The following is a 22,747-nucleotide window of genomic DNA, read 5'->3' on the forward strand; positions in this document are numbered from 1 at the left end:
CACGAACGAGTGAAGCTTCTGCCAAGGAAAGAGTTCTGCGGCAGATATACAGGAAGCAGCACTGACAAGTCGGCGGTTGGGTAGAGGGAGGGGGGAGTAAGGAGGCGAGGCAGCCGCAACACCCAGCCGCAGCCCAGTAGCAGTACCAGTACCCCTCCGGCAAGCGGTTTTGTGCTGTTCGCCGTTTGCCCCGCGTGATGATGAGGGCGTCCGGGGGATGTCTTTCCCCTGCCTGCCCCTTTCCCCTTTCCCCCCCCCCTGACGGGGAACTGACACGGACCCAAATTACTAACGGACCGTCTGACGCCCCTTTGTTCCGCTGAATGGTTTCGGGTATGGAGGTTTTTGAGCTGGAGGTGGTGAGGTGGTGTCTTACTTGGCGGCCTTTACGAGGGAGAGATGTCCCTCGTGCAGATAGCCCTGCGTGATGATGCGGTGGGTGTGGGTGTGGGTTCGATCGGCCGAGGGAAAGGTAAAGTGGATGGGCGATATCCAGGGTCGGGAGGGAGGGGGAGGGAAAAAGGGACTGACAGGCCAAGTTAAACATTATGGGGAAGGAGCTATGAACGCAGTAAAGCGCGGCCCCATGGGGAGGAGGGGACGGGAAGGAAGTAGAAGGGCGGTGGATGGAGGTGGCCTCTTACTAGGGGTGGTTTGAGGAGGGCGGTGGTGGAAGTGGGCTTAGAGGCTATGTGCGCAGATGCAAAATGCCGAACGGAGCACCGGAAGATCTGTTGAAGATCGCGCTACCAGACGAGACGAGCACCTTACCATGGTCGGGACGAGCGCCACCTTGCGGCCGCTCTTTTTTTGCTTCCGCACCCATGCGCGCATGTCAGCCGCCGTCGTGAAGACGGGGAGTTCCTGATCTTCGGTCGACATGATGACAGAATTTATACCTCCTGGGGTGAGGTGGCCCAGGAGTTTGGAATAAGCCAATACGTGCCCTAAGGGACAGGTGCGGGCGTTGACGGCGTAAACCTGTGATTGCCCAACGTAACAGGTTTCCTTGTTTTTGGCCGGTTAAAAATTGGTTACTGTTTAAACGAGATGAAAACAAGCTAGCCTGAAATTCAAGGAAAACGGGAATTTTGCTTTGGGATAGGGCCTCTGAAATTCAGTTAACGTCGTTATATCCAGTCTTTGCATACGTTGCTTCAGTTTCATGGAAAGAACGATTACTTACGTGTTACGTCTGTCCATAGCACAAATCATGTTGAAGCTAGATGGTGGAAAGGGATTAACGATTGGCAAGGGCTGCGACGGGCGATTCCGGCATTCACTTCCGAGGCAACTTGCCAAACCCAAAAATGGACCTATTTACGCTCACACTTATCTACCTTTCGGCTACGGCCTTCTCCATATTCATACTTCTCTTCGGCGAGTCACCGATCTTCAAGCGCACCCCCATCGCGACACTCCACTGGTCCTTGACAACCGGCCTCTGTGACGGCATGGAGTGAGTACCTTAATCCCAGTTTCTAATCTTAACACATGCCCAGAGCACTCGACTTACCGGAACTCACCTAAACTACTTATAGATTCGAGAGAATCCACAGCTAGAGAATCCACAGCTAGAGAATCCGCCTGTAGTCCCTGACCCGCGTGTTGCCCCTTACGCCACCTGTCTTTCCTCCCCTAACTTCTCTTTATGTTCTACGATGATCCAATGTTTCCCTACCCTTAGGAGGGGTTCTTATACTAAACCCCTCCCCCCCTGCACAGATGGCTTGTAGCTCGGTTGTGCGGTGCTCGCGGCAGTCAGGCAGCGGAGGTCTGCATCACCGCCTGCTGTGAGCGACCCAACCCGGCACTGCAGGCAAGACAGGGCAGGAGCGGACCGGGTCGGGGGCCGTACCCCGTGCAGAACTAAAAAATGTATGTATGTTTGTATGTGTTATGTGTATGTGTAGCCGTTGATGGGCAGTTAGCTCCCCCTTCCCCTTCCCCTTCCCCTTGGCCCCCAGGTGGCCTACTTGGTGATGGTGGTCGGGGGATTCGCCCTCTACTGGGGCAACCTCTTCGCACTGCTACCCAACCCCTGGGCGGATGAGGGGCACATGTGCGTGCGTATATATGTATGTATGTATGACGTTGATTACACTGTGGGCTGAAAAGCCTTGGGCCCAGGGCCGAAACACAGCGCAGGGGGCGGATGCACACGGCCGGTTAGTCTCGTGCACCCCCCCCCGGGTCAGGCCGCACGGAAACGACGGCCGGCACACATCAGCGCTCCCCTCCGGGGTTGGCGCTCCAGCTAGACGGGATCTTGCCCGCTGGTCTCCTAACAGAAACGAAGTCGCAACCGGGGGGCTCTTCCTGCGGACAGAACGCACAGAACAAGCAGGCAGCTCGCAACCAGGACCTGGGCGACCGGGAGCCCGACGAGTCATCCCGGGCTGGGGAGGTCACCAAGCTCAAAAATCCTCACACAAAAAGAGCGCAAAGAGCTCACACCACAAGACGCCAAACAGCCTCCCTTAGGTCCCCGTGATGTCCACCGCCTCCGCGCAGCGCAGTGCTCCCCCGACGATTGACAGGATCGGGTGGTGGGGCCCCACTCCGTCCCAGCCCCGCCTTGGGACGTTGAGCGCGGTGAAAGAGCTCCGGGTGATGCCTCCTGGGAGGGCTGTATGTGTCGGTCAATCTGCTCCGCGGACAGGGTGTGACGGGGCACTCCCAGAAGGGGTGCGTGCGTGGGGAGCAGTGCTGGTTGCTGGCGTTGCCGAACCTTCCACACCCACATCGCTCGGGCACCATGCGGGTCAGGTGTGTGTTGCCGGGCAGGGGGATGCCGTCAACGGCGAGCCACTACAGCGTTTCCTTGTTCTCGTTCTCCCACCGCACCCCCGACCACAAGTGGGCTTGCGTCTAGTTTCTGCTGAGGAGGAAGGTGCCGTTTCCTGCGTGTCCAACGCTTCTTGCACAAATGTTGCCATCAAGCGTCCCCGTTTCTCCTCCGTGGCCCCGCATTGCAGCTGTGTCGCTAGGCGGACCGCCAGGCGTGTGAGTGGGACGGTTGTTGTGCCGCCCGGTATCTGCCATCCGACCCGCTTTAGGATCATAGCCATCGCCTGAGTGCTGTTGGGGGTGGTCGGAGCCGTCGTGTCCCCCGGCGTTGGCATCTCTGGCTGCTGCTGTTCTGGTTGCTGCTCATGCGGCGGTGGCTGCTGTTATGGCTTCGGCTGCTGTTGTGGCTGCGGCGGCTATGGCTGCGGCTGGGGTTGCTGTTGCTGCTGGGTTTCCACCGCTCTTGCAGTTTCAAGCCACGCCGGGTTAATAGCGCCATGTGGCGTCTTAAGGGCTGCCAGGGTCGCTGACCCCGCGTGGGTGCTGGGGTTGACGGGTCGAGGTGTGTCCTGACCCATACGGGCCAGGTCGACCTGGGGAGGGAGGCCACTCGAGTCCCAGACCCGCACTAGATCGTCCACCGTTTCCTGCTTGTAGCGATCCTCACAAAGTGTGCCCACAGGCCCGGGCGGCGGCTCAAGCTGTCTGGGTCTGCCTCGCCGGTATTGGGGAGCAGCGGGTTACCCCACAACGCGGTTGCCCAGCACCACGGTCCGGGGGACAGGGGGTTGGTCTCGATATCCCGGAGCGGTGGCAAGTGTCCCAGGGCGCCCACAACCCGGCTGATATCCGTGGGTAGATCACTTCCGCCGAGTCGGGGCCCGGCTTGGCTGGCGTCGTGAGGGCCCACGCTTGGAAGGCGGGGTGGGTGAGCGGCATATAGGCGGAGAGCGTCCGGACCCAGGGGTGGAGGCCGCCATCTGCCCTCCCGTGCCCCGGTACCACCCGTGGTTCCTGCAGCTCCACCTGTCCCTGACCCACATGACGCGTTAGATAGCCCGAGGGCGGCTATGATGAGGTGCACGGCCCATACCGCATGCCGAGCCTGGATTTGTTGCTGGAGGGGCAGCAGGCCAAAGCCTCCAGCCGACGGGTGGCCGGTCAAGAGATCCTTAGGCACCCCTGTCAAGCGGCGGCCGGGGTCTTCTGGGCGGGCCGTTAGGCGTTCTATTTCGTCCAGCGTACGGTTGGGGGGCGGCCCACCGTGCTCCATGTGCCAGGTGACTGTCTGCATTCCGTACACCGATGCCGCTGTGGCTCGACCGAATGCTGATAGCGGGAAGCGGGAGAGCCGCTGCAGTCGCCGCTTGGCTTCCCTGAGTCTCTTCATCCAGTCGGGCTGTGGCGGGGATGGCTGGTTGTCAATCGGCAGGTTCAGGGCGGTGGCGGTGGTCACCACCTTGAGACCTCCTATTGACTCCTGCTGAGGGGCAGCTGATTGGGGTCCGGCCTGGGTTGCGCCTGCTGTTGGTTTAATTGGCCAATCCACAGCAGCTCCACTTTGTCGAGATTCAGGCGCTGGCTGGATGCCCGGGCAAAGGTGTCCATGGCCTGCAGCGCCACTTCCGTGTCATCCGCATATTGACACGCGGTGACACTGGTTGTGAGTCGGCCGGCTGTAATTTGGTCCCCACCTCTTGGCTCCGGAGCCAGCATTGTTGGGCCTGGGCGACAAAGAGGTAGAGCAAGGGCGCGAGGGGGCACCCTTGCCGTACCCCTGCCTCCATGTTCACCAGCTTTGATTTGTAGCCATTCACAATCGCTCGGGCTCGTGTTTCGCTCAGCAGCAGCCGTACCCCTACCAGGCGCAGAGCTGTGGCCCTGGTCTGCACCCATGGTGGTCTCCATTGCTGACAGGAGGAACCCACGATCCACCGTGTCATAGGCCTTGGCGAAGTCCAGGAAGCCCCGGAGTCCCCGGCGGTTCCGCTTGCGAAGGAGGTGTGACAGGTGACGCAGGACTAGCGCACTGGCTCCAATGAGGCGCCTGGGTAGGAAGGCTGATTGCTCGGGGGTTACGACTTGGGGTTTGCCAGTCCGAGCAGAGGAGCGTGATTGGACGGTAGTTGCCGGGGAGCTTGGGGTCGCCGTTTTTTGTAGATCACCGTCAGTACCCCCCCCAAGAAGCCCTTCGGCACCTGCCCCGTCGAGCCTATGGCGGTGAGCAGGCCGGCCGTGGTGGTGCCAATGGCCGACCAGAATTTCCTGTAGATGTCGGCTGGGATGCCGTCCCACCCCGAGGCCTTGCCAGGCTGGTTTACCTCGGTGCCGTGATAGTTCTGGATCCCAGCTGTTCATCTGCCTCTGCGTATGTATGTATGTATGTATGTATGTATGTATGTATGTATGTATGTAGAGGTTTACGCTGGGAAGGATTTGGGATATGCCACTGTTTGGGGCGGGGCGGGGCGGGGCAGCCCTTTCCGAGCCCTCACTGACTAACCCCCGGTACCCACATCTTCTGGCGCTTTCTCCCCCCCCCCCGCACACACAAAAAAACACGCATACATACATACACCTGCACACATACACACAAACAGCCTGACGGGCAGCGCCTCCGTGTTGGTGAGTGTGGCTCTCTTCCTGGCGGCCAGCTGGTCCGACCCGGGCACTGTGCACCCGGGCCGCCCCGCCGACCTGGCCGCCTGGCACCAGCTCTACCCGCCGGACGGAGCCCTGTTCCCCCCCGCCAAGGAGTGCAGCACCTGCGGCATCGTGAGGCCCGCCAGGTCCAAACACTGCCGCGTGTGTAACAAGTGAGTGTGAGGGGGGGGTGAGGAGGGGGGGTGAGGAGGGTAGTGGAGGGTAGTGGAGGGTAATGGGGGAGGGAGGGAGGGAGGGAGGGAGGGAAAGGGGGGGAGATTTATCAAACCCCGCGCAGGATCGGTTTTTGGTGGGAATTACATCCCCCCAAACACACACGCACACGCGCGCACGCACTCCCCTGTTCAGTACACAGGCCCCACCACCGCACGTGCCACCCTTATGTATATCTCGCGCCGCCCGTTCACCGGTGCCGTTGCCTGTTGTTTCCGTTGCCAACCAACCATAACCGCCGCAACCAACCTCGAACAGCTAACTACCAATAACCGCCACACTAACTGCCGCGGGCAGGTGTGTCGGCCGCCATGACCACCACTGCCAATGGATTAACAACTGTGTGGGTTTCAACAACCTCCGTATCTTCCTGGCCTTCCTGGTGGCGAATCTGGCCATGTGCGCGTACGGTGCCGTACTGGCTTGCGTCATCCTGGGTGGGGAGATGGAGCGGCGGGGAATGTTTTCAATTCAGTTGGTCAACTACCGAACCGGTCAGGTGCTGCCGCTGTGGCGAGTTCCCAGCCGGTGAGGGTGAGGGTGGGGGCGGGTGAGGGTGTGAGGGTTGGGATGGGGGGTGAGGGTGAGGGGGTGAGGGTGAGGGGGTGAGATTGGGGCTCCTGATAGGTGGGTGATGGTGGAGCAATTGAGCAGCCGCATACACAATGTTGCTTACAAACCCTAAACTCCCCCCGTTCGACCCAAAACAGGGTTGTGGAGTGGGTGGTTGCGTTCCACCCGGTTGCTTCGGCCCTGACCTTGTTCATGGGGGCTGCCACACTGCTCATGGCCGCCTTCCTGTCGTACCAGATCTACCTTCTGGCAGTTGGTCGTACACAGTACGAAGCATTCAAATGGCGCGACCTGCACTACGCGCTGCTTGAGCAAGCGGAACGCGAAGCGGCGGAGGTCGAGGAGGCAAGGCAGGCTGCGGCTGCGGCTGCGACTGCGGCGGCGGAGGAGGAGGGGGCGGCCCGGCAGCGGAGGATGGAGCAGCGCGAAGATGGTGGTGGTGCTGGTGGTGCTGGTGGTGATGATGATGAAGGGATGTCTTCGGATGTAGCTGGCGGGGCGGAAGGGTGCCCGGCAGGAAGCCAAAAAGTCATGAAGGGATTTCGGCCGCGGCCTGCGGTGGCACAACCCCCCGGCCCCTCCCCCTCCTCGCGCTCCTCCTGGTGGTGGTGGCGGGGTGGTGCTTGGTGGCACACATTGCGAGGGGGGGGAGGGGGAGGAAGAGGGGTTGAGGGCGGTGGGGGCGGTGGGGGCAACGACACACATCACCCGCGGCGTCAGGACCGAGCAGCCCCGGTGGTGGCACTGCCCCCCAACATCTACAACAGAGGCTTCTGGACCAACGTCTGGGAGGTGATGATGCCCGAACTACATTTCGAGAGAGCCCGGGCGGCGGCGGCGGCGGTGGTGGGCGGGTCGCCGGGCCGCGGTGACGGCGGTGGTGGCGGTCGGAGGAGCACGGCCGTCGCGGGAGGAGGTTCCGCTGCTGCCACTATATTGGGACCGGGGCTGACCGGGGCGGGTGGAGGTGGGGGTGGGGGTGCGCTGGGGCCACCGGGCGGGGGGAGCGGGAGGACGAGGAGGGAGGAGCAGAAGGAGGCGAAGATAAAGAGGCATTGAGGGCGCTGTGTGTGTATATATGGGTGCGGTCAGGTGGGTGGGGGCAAGATGGGGTGAGAGCAGGTGGCGAGAAAGTTTACGTGGCCTTGGCCGTGCATTTGCTCGTACAGTCTCGTACACGTCCTTAATCAGTATGGAGAGTGGCCTTCCTGTCGAAATGCTGTCGAGTCGCGTTTACCTTTGTAATCAAATAAATGGGGAGGGAGGGGGCAGTGGCAGGGAAGAGCGGATAGGCTCTGAAAACTAGGCTGTGATGTGCCGCCTGAAAGTAACACACATGCAGCCGTTTAGGAAGGGGGGTGGCTTGGGTAATTCTTGCGACGGAGGGCCGCCGGGGGGCGGCGGTAAATGAGGAGGTGGTGGTGGTGGTAACATATTCTGACCTGCTGTGAGCCCATGTAATGATTTTCGCATGACCATCGTCGAGGCGTACGGCACATATAATGCTGTACAGCCGTGCAATACCATGATATGTGCAGGAGGACCAGGCCCTGTTCTCCCCCCCCCTTGTGGGTCTTTCATCAGTTACATCATATGCAATCCGCCTGCCAGCTCCTCGGGTGTTTGAGGAGTGATGAAATGGGAGGTGGCCCCCCATCATATGGACGGTGTAGGACGTGATTATATCAACTTGCGAGCTGACCAGGAACTAAGTTGATGCGCCGTTGATCCGCTAGATTTGGTTGGATGCTGGTGGTGAGTTGCCGAACCCAACGAATACATTCTGAAGTCGGATGGGGTGACGGATTAGGGTGCCCCTCTAGCAGGGGAGAGCAGGGACTGCCCCGGGAAAGGGGGCCGCTGGCGAAGTTAACCACCCTGTAACAACATACATATGCATGTATCGCGACACACCATGGCACTGCCGTACTTCGCCGTACATATCTCTACTGAACTTGCAAAATGACGCAGTTCTCGCTGCCTGACGTGAAAGTTCTTCGGAGTGGGCGGCAGAGGGAGGAGGAGGAGGAAGAGAGGGCACCAAATGCCAACCACCAGCCGACCACATCATGGTGCGCGAGAAACCCAACCGAACTGCTGATTGCGCATCCATTCTCGTAAATCATCCAGCCGGATGCGTTGTTCCATTTTGCATTTAGTCATTTGAGGTGTATTTTAACTTCAAATTTTAAGCCATCTGAAGAAAAAATGCATTCTTCAAATACTTTTACAGGCACTCCCATTCGCAATCGCCTGGCTAACCACTACTTGAGGTATTGAGAGCTGGTGGCGGCGGTGGACTGGGTGGGGCGGGAAGGGGCGGGCAAGGGCGACACGTCCTCCCAGGCGATGAGAGAAACGGACGGACGGTGCCGTACCCGCCTTTTCCCCCCCCACCCGTCACCTCCCCCACCCACCCGCCGCCCCCAGGGGCACCACCAAACGCGCCTTGAAGCAGCTAGCGGCCGCCACGTGTTTGCAAACGTGCACGTCGCGTATACACACACAAGGAATACATAAAGCTTAAAACACCCGCCCGCCCGCCCGCGGTACGTAGTCGTACAGTACGGACGCCCCGCAGCACCCCAAGCCATGAAAACTGAGGCAACCTGCATAGCGCAATTACTTATCGCAAGTTCCTTCAGCTCTCATTAGATCAAAGCCGAATCGCATCACGTAATTGAACATTCTTGTTTATGGAGGAGCACAATGTGCCACCAACAGCACACAACATGTTTTTTAAATCTACTTATTACCATCACGACCACCACCCACACCACGACACCGCCAGAGGGGCCACAACCCGGGAGTGTGCGGTGCTCGCGGCAGTTAGTCATAACCATCTCAACATCATCGTCATGGGGCAGTGGCGGGTCCCCACAGCGGACTGATCTCACCGGAGAGTTCACTGGTTGGGTTGAATGAATGAAGGGCCCCCACGGAGGGGGGCACACCACCTTTTGGCGAGGGAAGGGAACGCAGGCCCGCACTGTCCTCCTCCCCCCACTCCGCCGCCGCCGCTGCCGCCGCCGCTCTTCAGTACGACACGACCGAACCAGAGACGACTCAGATGGAGCTGAAAGCGGAAGTGCGTTGTGTTCCGAATAAACCATTCTAAATTGTGTTTCGAATCACACCCCAAACAGACACAAACATCTGATACTAGGGTTTGGCACTACTGGTAACGCGCGACCATTGCCCCCGTGAGATCCCGGGATCGATATACCCGCTAGGGTCAAAAATCCTTCCGATGGTTGCGCCCCTAATTGATGGACGGTGGTGACCTGGGATAAAGCTAACCTGCGAGCCGACCAGGAACGGAGTTGGGCCGCTGTCGACCCGGCTGATTCCGTTGGATGCTGGTGGTGGGTGCGGAACCTGAGCGATCCACTGAGAAGTTGACTAGGGTAACTGGATGAGGGTGCCCCGAAATACCGGGGAAGGCAGGGTTTCCCAGGGTAGCTGCCACGGGCGAAGATACACCCCCCTGTTTCACACATCTGCGGCACAACGCAGGCGGAGGGACTGCCGCCATAAGCCCCAAGGACCCCCAAGGACAGCCAGACAGACAGACAGACAGAGGCTCCTCCTTCACAGCGGAGAGGCCAACTCAGAAGCAACAGCCCAAGAGTGGCTCTGGGCACAGCACGCCACTGTCGACATACATACATACATGCATACATACATACATACATACATGCATGCATGCATGCATGCATACTGCTACTGGCAGGCGGCTGGCAGAAGTTAAGGCCTGACTTCTGCTCCCAGTCGACCCAGTCGACCCGGGTTCAAATCCGCCTGCCAGCTCCTCGGGTGTTTGAGGAGTGATGAAATGGGAGGTGGCCCCCCATCATATGGACGGTGTAGGACGTGATAATATCAACTTGCGAGCTGACCAGGAACTAAGTTGATGCGCCGTTGATCCGCTAGATTTGGTTGGATGCTGGTGGTGAGTTGCCGAACCCAACGAATACACTCTGAAGTCGGATGGGGTGACGGATTAGGGTGCCCCTCTAGCAGGGGAGAGCAGGGACTGCCCCGGGAAAGGGGGCCGCTGGCGAAGTTAACCACCCTGTAACAACATACTGCTACTACTACTACTACTACTGCCGGGAAGAGGTTGCTCACACGGGGCGCAGATAGCCATCCATGTGATACGTAAGTGGCTAATAGTGGGAGCCAGTTTCATGATGGCCATAATGATGGCATAATGATGTTGGTGTGTATATCTGTATGTGTACATGTAAGTAAGTACTGACAGGCGAAGTGTCCCTTCCCCCCGTTGAGTCCCTCCCTCAGGTCAAACACGCACACATAGGGCCCTTCTTCCCGCGCACGCAGCCGGGGTTACATCCCGAAACCCATATGGTGTGTGCGTATGTATGTATGCATATAAGTTTGTGTTTGAAGGAAGGGTTTGCGGTGTGTGCGGGTGCGTGTGGGGTGTGTGGGTGGGGGGGATGTCACCACTTCCCGCCTTCCCTCTCTCGCACCAAAACCTCAACCAAGCAAATGAAGAAAAGGAGCCTTCCCTTCCCCACATCCCCACAGCCAGCTATTTACGAGGTGGGGCAACCAACCAAGTGGTCCGCCAAGTGGCTCCACAGGTAATCGTACGACAAGCAGTGTCACTCTTTCGATGGGGAGTCAGAGCATGTGTTCGCCCACTCACACAGACAGACAGACAGACAGACAGACAGACAGACAGACAGACAGAGAGACAGACAGACAGACAGACAGACAGACAGACCCAACAACTCCTCTCCGCTCATTTTTTCCTCCACCTCTACCTCTCAACGACCCTCTCACCCTCTCTTCCTCTAAAAGGTCGGAGGAAGGAGCTTCACTCACTCCGCATCAATCGCCTCCCACGTGGCAGTACGGTCGGTACGGCAGACATGCCGTACGGCTACCCATCCCCCAGAACCCACACCCCGTACGGCCCAAACATCCCGTGCGCAGCCGTACAGCACATCGCAGTGCATTAAGGATGAATATTCGGACAAGGTTTCCCCGGCCCGAAACCAATCTCCCGAGCAGACCACAACAACAAACACAACATTTCCTCGTGCCCGGAATTACTCCAACACTACCTTCGCCCACAAGGAGGAGAGGAAAAGAGGAGGAGTGGAAGTTTATAATATTGATGTTTACGAACTTTTCATATTTTAGGTTCCCCTCCCACCCCACCCCCCCCTGCGACCGCTTCCAGCATCTTCGAGACCGCTTCATTCGCCATTCTCCTCTCTTCCCACGCTATGAATATATAGCTCGCCGTACGGCATCGTACCGTTTCGTACCGTGTGCAGTCCGATTACCTCCAGGCATTCATAAACCCCAATCCACCGGGGGGGTAGGCACACCACTTCACCGTCCTTCACGCTCCAGACCCCAAAGAGACCTTAAATCAAGCAATCCAAGCCTCAATACCGAACAACACAAACACACATGCCGCCTCCTGTTCAACGCAACACGGATCGACGAGCCCATTTCCAGGCTGCCGTACAGCTCATCTCGCCACACCCACCACTCCGTAACATATCAATCGCGAGGTGCGCTATCAATCTCAGCTCAATATTAGTGGAGTTAATTATTATATTATTATATAATTAATGAATAAGAGAGACCGTCGTCCGGCTCGCTCCCCCCCTTCCATGTTGGCGGAGCGCGATGCGATGTCGGACACCCCGTGCACTACACTACTGTGGCTCTTGTCTTGGCTGACGGCGTTGATGTTTGTGTATGCATGTATGCATGTATGTATGCATGTATGTATGCATGTGTTTGTGTGTTTAAGGGGGGTTTCACCAAGGGCCTAAAACCTCCCTAAAGTTCGGGCTTGGAACGAATCACGGGCGAATCTGCGGCCTTGAATATCGTACGGACAGACGCATCCCCCGTCGGCAGCGGCAGTTTGCCGTCACCACGCGCCGGCGGCAGCGGCGGCGCCAACGTGCACAGGTAGTACTGCGCCTTCTTTGGCACGGCCGCCACCTCCTGCGGCTCCGTCGCCGCCGCGCTGACGGCGCCGCCAACGGTGCTGACCCCGGCAACGGACAGCGCCGCCGCTGACGGCGGCCTGGCGAAAGCGCCCGGGCCTGTACGACTGCTGACAGCCGCGGGCTTACGGCGGCCGCTGCCAGCAGTCTGCGTGGGGGCGACTGGGGCCATGCAGATGCCGCAATGGGGCGCCGCCGCCGCCGCCTGCGCGTATACGGCAGCCGTACATAGCACCTGGGGGAAAGGTGCGGGGTGGTTTGACTCAGTGGGTTGGTTGGAGCAGCAAGCGGGCGCTACGGTTAGGAGGAGGAGGCGAGGGGAGAGAGGTTCCTGTGATTGTGAGAGCGCAAAACTTCCGTTCGGCACGGCCGCCCCTTTTTTTCCCGTATGCGTACATCTCGCCAATTGTACGGCAGGTGTTTTTACTCCTCTCCCTAAATCCCTCTCCCCCAATCATCACTTCCCCCCCCCGGTGTCCCGGTGGCGCGCTCAGTCCCCGCAGCCGGTCTCGGCCGGTTTCGTTGTCATGCACGCTGTCGTGTATTCCTGTCCGCTTCCTCCGCTTGTTCGTTTTCCGGCTCTCCAGGTGAGCGGAAAGTCCTGTGGTCGGTGCGTGTGGTACTCTGGTACTTTCTTTCCTTCAATCGTCGTCTGTGATTCGTCGCCGTACCCCCCAATATGGTCCCCCCCAACCCTCAACCCCCATATTGCCCCACCTGCCCTCGCTGAGCAGCTCCCAGCAGCTTGGTCATCTGCTTGGCCATACGGCCCCTGTACAACAGACGTCCCGTCGTACGACAGATCTCCGTACTGACGCTGCCAAAGTCCACCACTGCCTTCGTACGGGGCCCCCGGAACAGCACCCGGTGCATGTAGGTGTAGGCTCGGGGGGGACATACGGAGCTGGCGGCGGAGAACCGGGGGGCCGGCAGACCTCCGGCATCCAGGCCGCGGCCCGAGCCGACGGACGCCGCCGCCACCGCCGCCGCCGCCGCCGTCGATTCGTCCTCTACGGTTGGCGCTCCGTACTCAGCCGCTTGGTCGGCGCCGTCGGATCCAGCAGCAGGAGCAACAGCAGCAGGAGCGGCGGCGGCGGCGGCGGCAGATTCCGGCGGAGAAGTTAAGGCTTCGCCGAACGGTTGTACGGCACTGGTTTCCGTCGTGACTCTTGTTGTCGCGGCGGCAGTGGCAACGGCAGTCGGGAAGAGCTTAGCGGCGAGGCGACGCACCTCCCGCGCGGGTGACGGCCGCGGCTCCCCTGCCGCCGCTGCCGCCGCCACCGGCGCTCCGTCACTCTCCTCCCTCCGCCCGCTCTCCACGTCACCTTCCGCAACAGAACCCCGTCCGCCCTCCTCCCCGCCCGCCGTCGCCACCGTTTCTCTTTCCGCCGCGCCGTCGCCTCCCTCCTCCTCGGCCGCCGCCGCCGCCGATGTCGCCGCTAGCCTCCCCCGCCGCATAAACCCGGGCAGCGATATCCGACTGGGGGGCAATTTGCCGCCCTCGGCGGCCAATGACCCACGGGTCTTTTCGACCGCCGCTGGCGCCTCCGCCGGCAGCTCCGGCGGCGGCTGCAGCGGACTCAACAAGCTTGGCGCCGGGCCCTCCCCACCAGCAGACAGCGTTCCCCCCCCTCGTAACAGATACCGTTGTCGTATGGAAAGGAACGGCGATGCGAGGGGGGCGGCGAGGGTGCTGGGGCGGCTGCCGCCGGCGGCCTCCGGTCGACCGGTCTGGGAGGAGAAGGAAGCACCCCTGCCGCCGCCGCCGCCGCCACCGTGCGCCGTGCCGGTTTGGGAGGAAAACGACAGCACTGCCCCCTCCGCCGGCGGTACGACCCCGGGAGCGATGCCGGAGCGGCTGTCGTACAGCCGTGAGCGGGATGGCTTGGACACGGGCACCTCCACGATCTCTCCGCTGCTGGGCCGCTCCAGCGGTCGGGTACCTCCTCTTGCTCCCGCCAGCAGGAGGTTTGTGAATGAGGAGGAATCCCCCAGGCCGTCGATGGCGATGGTTTCAAACGCCTCGTGCTGCAGCAGCTCAGGAGACCTTTAGGGGCGGGTTGGGGGGTGGTTAGGGGCAGGGGGAGGGGGAGGGAGGAAAGGGGGCAGGGTGTTGAGGGCGGCCGAAAAAGAAGCAGCACAGATGCAGCGGGTGGATCACGTGCTGCGAATCGTGTGTGTTATGTATATGTGTCTCCATATGTGTATGTGCTATGTGTCTATTATGTACACGACCCCTTCTCACCCCGGCTGTGGGACCATCCCCCCAACCTCCAACCTCCAACCTCCAACCCCTCTTCTCCCCTCCCCCCCGCGACAGGCAGACGCACTCACCAGTCCCAATGCAGCATATCCGCCTGTACGGCAAGGGCCCAGGCCACCGCCCTAAGGCCGTCGGGAAAGGCCACGGTGATGCCCTCCGCGCCCCCCTGCCGGGCCTCGCTCAGGTAGCCACCCAGGGCGGGCAGCGACTCCAGCAGCAGCGCCTCCAGCACCTCGCCCACCTCCGCCGCCAGATCCGGGGCGGAGGCGCGTAGCAGCGACAAACCCGACACGTTCAGTCGTACAAGGGCTACGGAGCCCGCGGGGGCGAGCAGTACGCCGGGGAGCACCTGGGACCCGATGCGGATGGGCTGTTGGAGGACCAGACGGGGCGCTAGGGAGGGCGTCATCACCTGCGTGTTTGTAAGTATGTAAGTATGTAAGTATGTATGTATGTAAGTATGTAAGTATGTACACAAATTTCTATGCGTGTCTGTTGGGCATGCCATGTGGGCGCACGGGAGGGCGGTTTTTAAGGTTTTGGTTTCGTATACGTGTGCGCGGGTGGGTGGGTTTTATGTGGAGGTTCCGTCGTACAGGCTGGGGACGGAAAGGGTTTAGCTCTCCCTGGAGTGGTAAATAGCTCCGTGACTCTCCTTAGGGGGGTGGAAGCGAGTCCTCTAGAGAGCCCCCCGCCGCTAGAGGACCTCCCGGCACTTGCCGCCCCACCCCAGTCCGGCCCTAACCACTACCGCAACTGCCGGCCCGTAAAAAACCCCGAATCCCTTGAAACCATATCCCTCCATACACACGCACACTCTCCACTCCTCCCCCCCTTCCTCCTCCCTTTTCTCTTCCCCCCACCCCACCCACCCACCCCGCACCCCTCTCTTCCCCCTACCCGACCTGGAACAGCTCCACGGCCGCCAGGTCCTCCGCGAGCTTCACCCTCCCCAGGTGCCACAGCTCGGTGCCCTCACCCGCCAGTAGGACAGCCACCTCGGGCACACCCAGCAGCTGCGAGGCGGAGGTGCCCGACAGCACGATCATACCGCCCTGGGGGGAGGGGGAGAAGAGAGGGAGGTGGTGATGATGGTGGTAGGGGGGGGGAGAGGGGGAAAGAGCGTCTGAGCGAGCTGCGCTGCGAATGGCGTCTGGATCAGTTTCGGCGAGAAAGGCGGCGGGAACTCCGTTACTCGGCCCTCCCCCCTCTTCCCCCCTTTCCCCATTCCCGTACACTTACATCTCGCAAAGACAAGGGTCGTGGGCGGGGCGGGGTGCAGCGAAGGCGAGGCCCCCTAACACTATCTTTAGACACCAATCTTCCCCCCTCGCCCCTCCCTGAGCCCCTCCCCTGTCCCCACCCACGTACATGAGCCGAGTCCGAGACCGCCTTGGCCATTCTTATGGCTAGACCACAGAAACTGATTCGTGATGAGGCCCGAGTGAAGGTCAACTCGGTGGGCCGCACGCCGGAGTACAGACCGACGCGGATGCGCAGACCCCTGGGTCGGTGGGTCGGTGGGTTGGTGGGTCGAAATGGCGAGCTCAGTGGGAACTGTGCACAATCGTGGTGGCGGCGGTTGCATATGTCGTACATGGGAGCGGATGCTATCAATGGATTCACAATAAAAATAACTTTATAAATATTTTATAATTACTTTATAATTACTTCATATATTTTTTGTGTACGATACCATGAACTTAATATTCGTTCTTTTTTATCCATGTTACACGATGACGAACGACATGCATTGTAAGGTAGCGTACGACATGCTTGGACGACCAAATAAAACCAGGTCGCCCTCTCTCCCCACCTGAACAACAAAACGGCACCTGGAGACGACCCGTCCACCAACTGCCACGCAGCGGCAGCCTCACTGCCCCACAGCCAGGTGCTGCCGCCGCCGCCGCCGCTGACGCTGACGCCGCCGCCGCTGACGCCAACAGAGGCCGCCGCCGCCGCCGCCGCCCCTGGTGTGGCGACGGATGCCGCTGCACCAGCCACCGGCGAGCTAGCCAGTTCATAGTCCGCCGCCATCAGCGCCGCCAGCTGTCCGCTGACCCCTGGGTCGTCTCCCGAGGGCTTGCTCAGCAAGGAGTGTTGCGCCCGCACCAGCGGCTGCTGCTGCTGCTGGTACTGGGCTGTAGCACCTCCGGCTCCTCCTAGCTGCATCAAGCTCGCAGCTGTAGCTGGGGAGCCCTCTGCGGCCGTTACCGGGTCTGTCACAGCATCCGTGTCTACAACGGCAGCGGCGGCGGCGGCGGCGGCGGGCGACCCGAAAGGCGAGTCCACTGCAAACGATCCCAACGCCGGCGCTGCGGGGTGCATGCGCGGCGGCGCCGACAACGGCGATGCGCGAGGCAGAGGCGCAGCAGCCAGCAACCGCGACGGCCCCTGCGGCGGCCCCGCCGCCGCCGCCGCCGCCGCCATGCTGCCGCCGCCGCCACTTAACCCGGCTTGGAGGGCCGGCGGCCTCCTGAACAGGCCGGAGGGCAGCCTGCCGAGTCCGCTCAGGCTGCCCAGACTGCCGCAACTGTTCTGTGTATCCGGGATGTACTGTTCCGGAATGTCACCCAGGGAGGGCCCTGTGCCGCCGTACCCTCCGTAATATGACGCCTGACCCTCCTGCAGCTGCTGCTGGCTAGGTTGGTGCTGCGGCTGTTGTAGCTGCGCCCCGCCGGGGGGTTGCAAGATCCTGGACGGCTGTAGCATCAGCTGTGCGCCGCTGCGGGACCTGCCGGCGGTGAGGCTGGAGCCGGCGGCGGCGGCGGTGGCGGAGAGTGCGGCGGCGACGCTGTTGATATGGGTGAAGCTAGCGGAGCCGGAGGGGTTCACTGGCAGTGGAGTGGGGGCGCGTGTGGCGGCGGTTGGCGGGCGGAGGGAGCCGGAGCGGCGGGAGAGCTGGCCCTGGAGTTCCTTGGCGGCTCTGTGGACACGGGGCGAGGGTGCGGGTGCGGGTGCGGGTGCGGGTGCGGGTTCACAAACACACACGGAATGGCTGCTGGGGTATCAGGCAGGGAGGGAGGGGAGTGTTTTGGGGATGTCTCCTCAACGCATGGAGATGCCCAGATGCATCGAACAGGACCCCCCATCCCCCTTCCTCCCCCCACCGGCACCACCACTACTACCACCGCCTACGCCCCTCCGCTCAACTCCCCCTCACGAGCGCCGCCCCGCACCTAGGGGCCGCGTACACGGGTCGACACAGGTCGGAGTCCTGAAGCAGCACTGCGGGCCAGTCCGCAGCTAGCAGCTCAGCCTGTGTGTATGTGTGTGTATGTGTGTCGAGCAAGGCGAAAGGGCGGGAGGAGGGGGGATGCAGAAGAGAAGGGGCAAGGGGGAAGGAGGGTTGAGCACTAGGGTTAGGGGGTTCCGTCGCGTTCGTACGGCTAAGCGGGACGAGCCTAGGCGCCCGGGGTAGAGGCGGGGCCACGGGAGAAAAGTGGGGCTGGGGGGACTTTTGTCGGCGAATAGGCGGGCACACACACACACACACACACAAACACAAACACAAACACAAACACACATACGTACATACATAAACACAAACACATACATACATACACACAACCGTCAACACATACACTCACGCCCCTCTTCCCCCACAAGGCGGAGAGTGCTTCGGCGGTTGGTCGTTCCCATTGGGGTTTTTACGGTTAGGTGCCCCTGGCCAGCGTCAGGCCCGGATCCATGTGTAACATGTACATACATACACACATACAATCACAGATACATACATGGTCTGAACTGGGGACAGTACTGAATATTGCGGTTTTAGATCCTGGGTCTGATTCCTGGAGGTGCGTGAGATTATGGCTAGCTGCTGAGATGTGGAGTTGAGGTCACAGTTGATGGATCGAGATTCGCACGCTGGATTGGTGGCGATTGCCGAACCCTCCGTCTCTTCGGATGTTCGGGTGAATGGATGAGGAGGGGTCCTAGACCTTGAGAAGGCCGTATCCACCGCCTTGGACTTGCAGTTCGTATGGCCCAGTACAGTGTGGTAATGGTGGATGGTGCTGTAGGGTATATATGTATGTTCAATTGGAAGCCTCCCGCCGTGTAACAACAACAACAACACACATACAGACATACAGACATACAGGCACACAGCACGCCACCTGGAAGTCCTGTGCGAACCTAAGGGCCGCCAGCGCACTGGGGAACGCGACGATGAATGAGTCACCCTGCAGCCGTACGGAAGGCAGGCAGTAGCGGTAGCGGTAGCAGTAGCAGTAGCAGCAGCAGTAGTCCTAGCCTCACCAAGCAACGACCGTCACTTCCCCAGTCGCAAGAAGGGATGTCGTGATGACACGTGTCCCAGCGACCTTCCACACAGACAGGGAGGTGACAAAACCCTCTTTCCCCCTGCTTTCCCTCCTCTACACACACATACACACATACATACATACATACGCAAATACACACATACATACATACGCACACATACACATGGTACTCAGGAGCGACTCTTGAGTTAGAGTTTTGGCGGCTAGCGCCTGCAGGGCGTCATGGAAATGGTTAGGAGTTGCGGCCATTGTGGCCAATGCCATTACGCCGACCACCAATATACACACATATATACACACAAACTCGCCTCCGTGGCGCTCTCGTAGCCTCTGTGCCGCCTCAGAGCCCTCCGAGCTATTGCGTCATGCATTTGCAGTGCCGTACCCATCACATCTCCAGGGAAGGACTCCCACAGATTGGTGCTGCCCTGAAAGCGGCAGAGAAGGGTATGTATGTATGTATGTATGTATGTATGTATGTATGTATGTATGTATGTATGTATGTATGTATGTCGGCGGTTAAGGGTTGGTTAGGAAGAGACTAACGGACACTGTGTTGGGAGGGAAAGGCCCAGACAGTGTATGGGCCTATAACCCCCCGCCCCCGGGCCCCCATATACACACAGACATACACACACATACACACAAACGATAAAGTTATTATCATGTACCGCCATTTCCCTCAATGCGGCCCCGAAGATCTTAAAAAACACAAACATACGCACAAACATACACAGACATATGTACCTATCCAACTCATACATCATCAATACACACACGCGTACCTCCATGTCGGTGACCACCAGGGTACATTCAGGGCTTGGGTACGGCACATACGACATGTTCTGCCGTATACATGCTGGTCGCCAGACCACCACCACTGCCAGGGCCACCAGGCCCAGCAGCAGCAGCCCACCGCCAAGCCCCCCACCAACACCGATACCGACCTTGCCCCGGTTGCTCAATCCGGCGTGGGGGGCCACCGGCTAACAAGGATAGTGGTACGGGGCCGGGAGGAAGCAGAGGGTGTATGCGTGTAAGTCTGTATGTCTGTCTGTTTTAGCATATGTGCGCGTGTGTGTTTGTATGTGTGCATACGCGGTTGGGAAAGAGGGCGGGGAGGTAACGGAGCCCCAGACGGCAGCTGGGTTGGGGCAGAAAGGCATGTCTGTCTAGATGGGTTGAGTGCGTGTGTGTCTGTGTTTTTTGTGAAGTTGAAAATTTCGGGGAAGGACGGAAGGAAGGAAGGGGAGAAGGAGCTGGAGGGAAGCGGCTGTAGCATTGGCAGTTGCAGTAGCGCTATCACCGGCAGTAGCACTCTCACGCTCCCCCTCCTCCTCCTCCGCACCATCATCACCACCATCACCCCCCGCCCTCTTGACACGCACAAACGGTGTGAGCCGCGGATGTGCGGCGGCGGCGGCAATGCCGTGGGGTGGAAAACTGATGACAAAAAGAAGGATTCCGATGTGTGTTCGGGCCCGTTGCCGTACGCACCGGCGGCGGGGCTGGCAGGGCACGGTCGATACTCTTCCAGTAACGCTTCTTTAGCCACTCCACCGTGACATTGCCGTACTGTTGTACGACCTCTTTTTGGGCTGTTGCAAGGATGGCGTCTATGCTTGCGTTACTGTCGGATAGCGCCACGGCGGCCTTGTCCACAGCAAAGCTGTCGTACAAATAATACGGGGGTGTACGGTGTACGTATGTCGGTATGGGTTTACGTGGGCAAAAAGGACAGTGTTACGGCATGTGTACGGCGGCAGCTAGGGCGACGGCCACTTGCTCGTCCTGATGTCTGCATATATTCCTTCATAGCAGTGCGAATTGTGTGCCGTACGACACATGGACAAAACCACGGAGTGGAGGATGGAAGCAGTAGCAGCAGCAGTAGCAGTCGCAACGGTAGAAGCAGTGGCAATAGCAGTAGTAGCAGCAGCAACAGTAGCAGTAGCAGCAGCAACAGTAGCAGTAGCAGCAGCAGCAAGTAGCAGCAGTAGTAGTAGTTTCATCCCATCTCAGCACTCACTAGTATTCCAGAGCCCCGTAGATCCGGAGGTTGAGAGCAATGTTGGGGTGTTCCATGGTGTCTGAAACAGCCTTCATGAACAGCAACGTGTCCTCCTTGTCGTACCCAGCTGCCGTATACCGATCCACATTATTAGGGTTCACCATCTCCGTACGAACTGGTGTGGTTTCTATTGTGTGTATTTTATGGAATGGCGGAAGGGTGGGGGTGGGGGGAGGGAGGGGGGAGGGAGGGGGGAAGGCATGTGCGAGAAAAAGAGGGAAGTGGGCTGCTGCCGGCGGCGGGGGCGGGGGGAGGACGGGCGGAAAGGAGGGGAGCTGGTGGTGGGTTTCCGGATCGTCATCACCGTCTTCCGGGGTTGGTGGTTTAATCCCCCCGGCCCCCGCCGCCGCCGCTCCCGTGACATCCTGTGTGAACTGCCGTACATCATCTGATCATGATCACAGCCCGGAACCTGCGCCTCTCCTTTGCAAGACATTTCCATAGTGCACCATATACCCAATTAATCCCTTTGCGCATGCCCCGACCCCCCGCCACATACATACCCACACCCCCATCGAGACACGCAACCCTCCCACACCCCCACCGCTCCACATACATACACACACACAAAAACCCTCTCCCCCCGCTCCCCCCTCTCTCACCCGCGGTAGCACTCAGTACGGAGGGCCACATCGCGTCAGCATACACGCGCCGGGCACACAGCCGGTAAGCCATGTACTGCAGGTGGGGCTCGCGGTGTCGATTAATGGCGTACGTGAAAGCGCCCCGACCAGCGTAGGGGGCAACATTAACCCAGGCCGTCGTGCCGTTCTGCCGTACAGCAACACCAAACGGCAGTACGACATTGTACGAAGTCACACACGAAATGGTACATACGTACGTTACAAACCCTAAGTGTCTGTATGTGTGTCTGTTCTTCATCACTGAGCTCGCCACACGAGCAGGTGTGTATGAGGGGAAAGACGAACCACACACGATTGAAGCTGCTGCCAGGGTATGTGTATGAGGGGAGGGGAGGGGAGTATGGAGGGAAAAGCCCGTCGACACCGGTAGGGTGGTGGTGATGGGGGTGATATAGGAGGGGGGCCGATTCGGGGGCGGCTAGGAGGGACGAGGGATGAGGACCTGGGGCTAGGGATGCACACAGTGGAAGCCCCTCCACGAATGCGCGCACATACATACATACATACATACATACATACATACATACATACATACATACATACATACATACATACATACATACATACATACATACATACATACATACATACATACATACATACATACATACATACATACATACATACATACGCACACGTGCACGTACCGCCAGCTTGTGCAGCTTGCCATGCGGGCAAATGTCCGGGTTGCATCGAACCATCTTCCCCGAGGTGCGGTTCATGACCTCAAAGCTGCCCGGGAGTACGGCAGTCCCGGTCTTGCCACGAACCCGTGTGATGTTATTGAGGCTGTTGTTGAACGTGGCGTACTGCGGGCGGCCGGGTGGGGCACCCGGGGGGAGGGGGACAACGACGACTTCAGGACCGGGTTACCGGGGATAAACACGCACGTGCCGTACAGTGTGCGTGCTTTTGAAGGGTGGGAGAGGTCTGTTCACGCTACCGCAGATATACACACACGGCTGACACTGCATGAGGACTCACCCACGCCTATCGCCTACCGCCCCCACCCGCACCCCCACCCCCACCCGCCCCCCGCCCCCGGGCCCCCACCTTGAAGTGCAGTGTCGTCCCCACCGCCATCAGGCACCTGCCCCACACAAACGCCAGGCTGACGGGGAGACACGCCACCTGCTCAGTGGGCGCCGTGAAGCGGGACAGACGCCGGTACAGCTCCGCCGCACGCCGAGTGCCTGTCAAGTGAACACAAACAGGGGGTGGGAGGGGAGGGGAGG

The 22,747-nt window shown here is 59.8% G+C and overlaps 3 protein-coding genes across 3 annotated transcripts in view; 1 reads left to right on the forward strand and 2 right to left on the reverse strand.

Moving 5' to 3' along the window:
- The window catches only part of VOLCADRAFT_89713 (uncharacterized protein), a gene marked incomplete at both ends in the record, with an annotated part of 4,302 nt that extends 3,420 nt beyond the window's left edge, over positions 1 to 882 (reverse strand). Inside the window, 2 exons of the mRNA XM_002949417.1 lie at positions 377 to 420; positions 772 to 882. Coding sequence (XP_002949463.1) covers positions 377 to 420; positions 772 to 882 — 155 coding nt within the window. The remainder of the gene's footprint in view (positions 1 to 376; positions 421 to 771) is intronic.
- Positions 883 to 1,310: 428 nt separating this feature from the next.
- On the forward strand, positions 1,311 to 8,693 carry VOLCADRAFT_89714 (uncharacterized protein; the record flags this gene model as incomplete). Its single annotated transcript, XM_002949298.1, has 11 exons — positions 1,311 to 1,459; positions 1,726 to 1,760; positions 1,820 to 1,878; positions 1,968 to 2,062; positions 2,515 to 2,549; positions 3,260 to 3,352; positions 3,811 to 3,868; positions 5,391 to 5,606; positions 5,965 to 6,195; positions 6,378 to 7,207; positions 8,671 to 8,693. The coding sequence occupies 11 exons, from the start codon at positions 1,311 to 1,313 to the stop codon at positions 8,691 to 8,693; spliced, it is 1,824 nt and encodes a 607-aa protein (XP_002949344.1).
- A 3,376-nt stretch (positions 8,694 to 12,069) lies between these two features.
- VOLCADRAFT_117158 (uncharacterized protein) overlaps positions 12,070 to 22,747 on the reverse strand; it is a gene marked incomplete at both ends in the record, with an annotated part of 15,843 nt that continues 5,165 nt past the window's right edge. Inside the window, 15 exons of the mRNA XM_002949418.1 lie at positions 12,070 to 12,390; positions 12,960 to 14,289; positions 14,577 to 14,713; positions 14,747 to 14,875; positions 15,411 to 15,560; positions 15,877 to 16,009; positions 16,322 to 17,434; positions 17,688 to 17,767; positions 18,630 to 18,695; positions 19,583 to 19,783; positions 20,295 to 20,466; positions 20,827 to 20,935; positions 21,471 to 21,639; positions 22,160 to 22,321; positions 22,566 to 22,705. Of these exons, the coding sequence (XP_002949464.1) occupies positions 12,070 to 12,390; positions 12,960 to 14,289; positions 14,577 to 14,713; positions 14,747 to 14,875; positions 15,411 to 15,560; positions 15,877 to 16,009; positions 16,322 to 17,434; positions 17,688 to 17,767; positions 18,630 to 18,695; positions 19,583 to 19,783; positions 20,295 to 20,466; positions 20,827 to 20,935; positions 21,471 to 21,639; positions 22,160 to 22,321; positions 22,566 to 22,705 (4,412 nt within the window). The remainder of the gene's footprint in view (positions 12,391 to 12,959; positions 14,290 to 14,576; positions 14,714 to 14,746; positions 14,876 to 15,410; positions 15,561 to 15,876; positions 16,010 to 16,321; positions 17,435 to 17,687; positions 17,768 to 18,629; positions 18,696 to 19,582; positions 19,784 to 20,294; positions 20,467 to 20,826; positions 20,936 to 21,470; positions 21,640 to 22,159; positions 22,322 to 22,565; positions 22,706 to 22,747) is intronic.

This window comes from Volvox carteri, assembly GCF_000143455.1.
Source record: "Volvox carteri f. nagariensis unplaced genomic scaffold VOLCAscaffold_14, whole genome shotgun sequence".
Classification (NCBI taxonomy): domain Eukaryota; kingdom Viridiplantae; phylum Chlorophyta; class Chlorophyceae; order Chlamydomonadales; family Volvocaceae; genus Volvox; species Volvox carteri.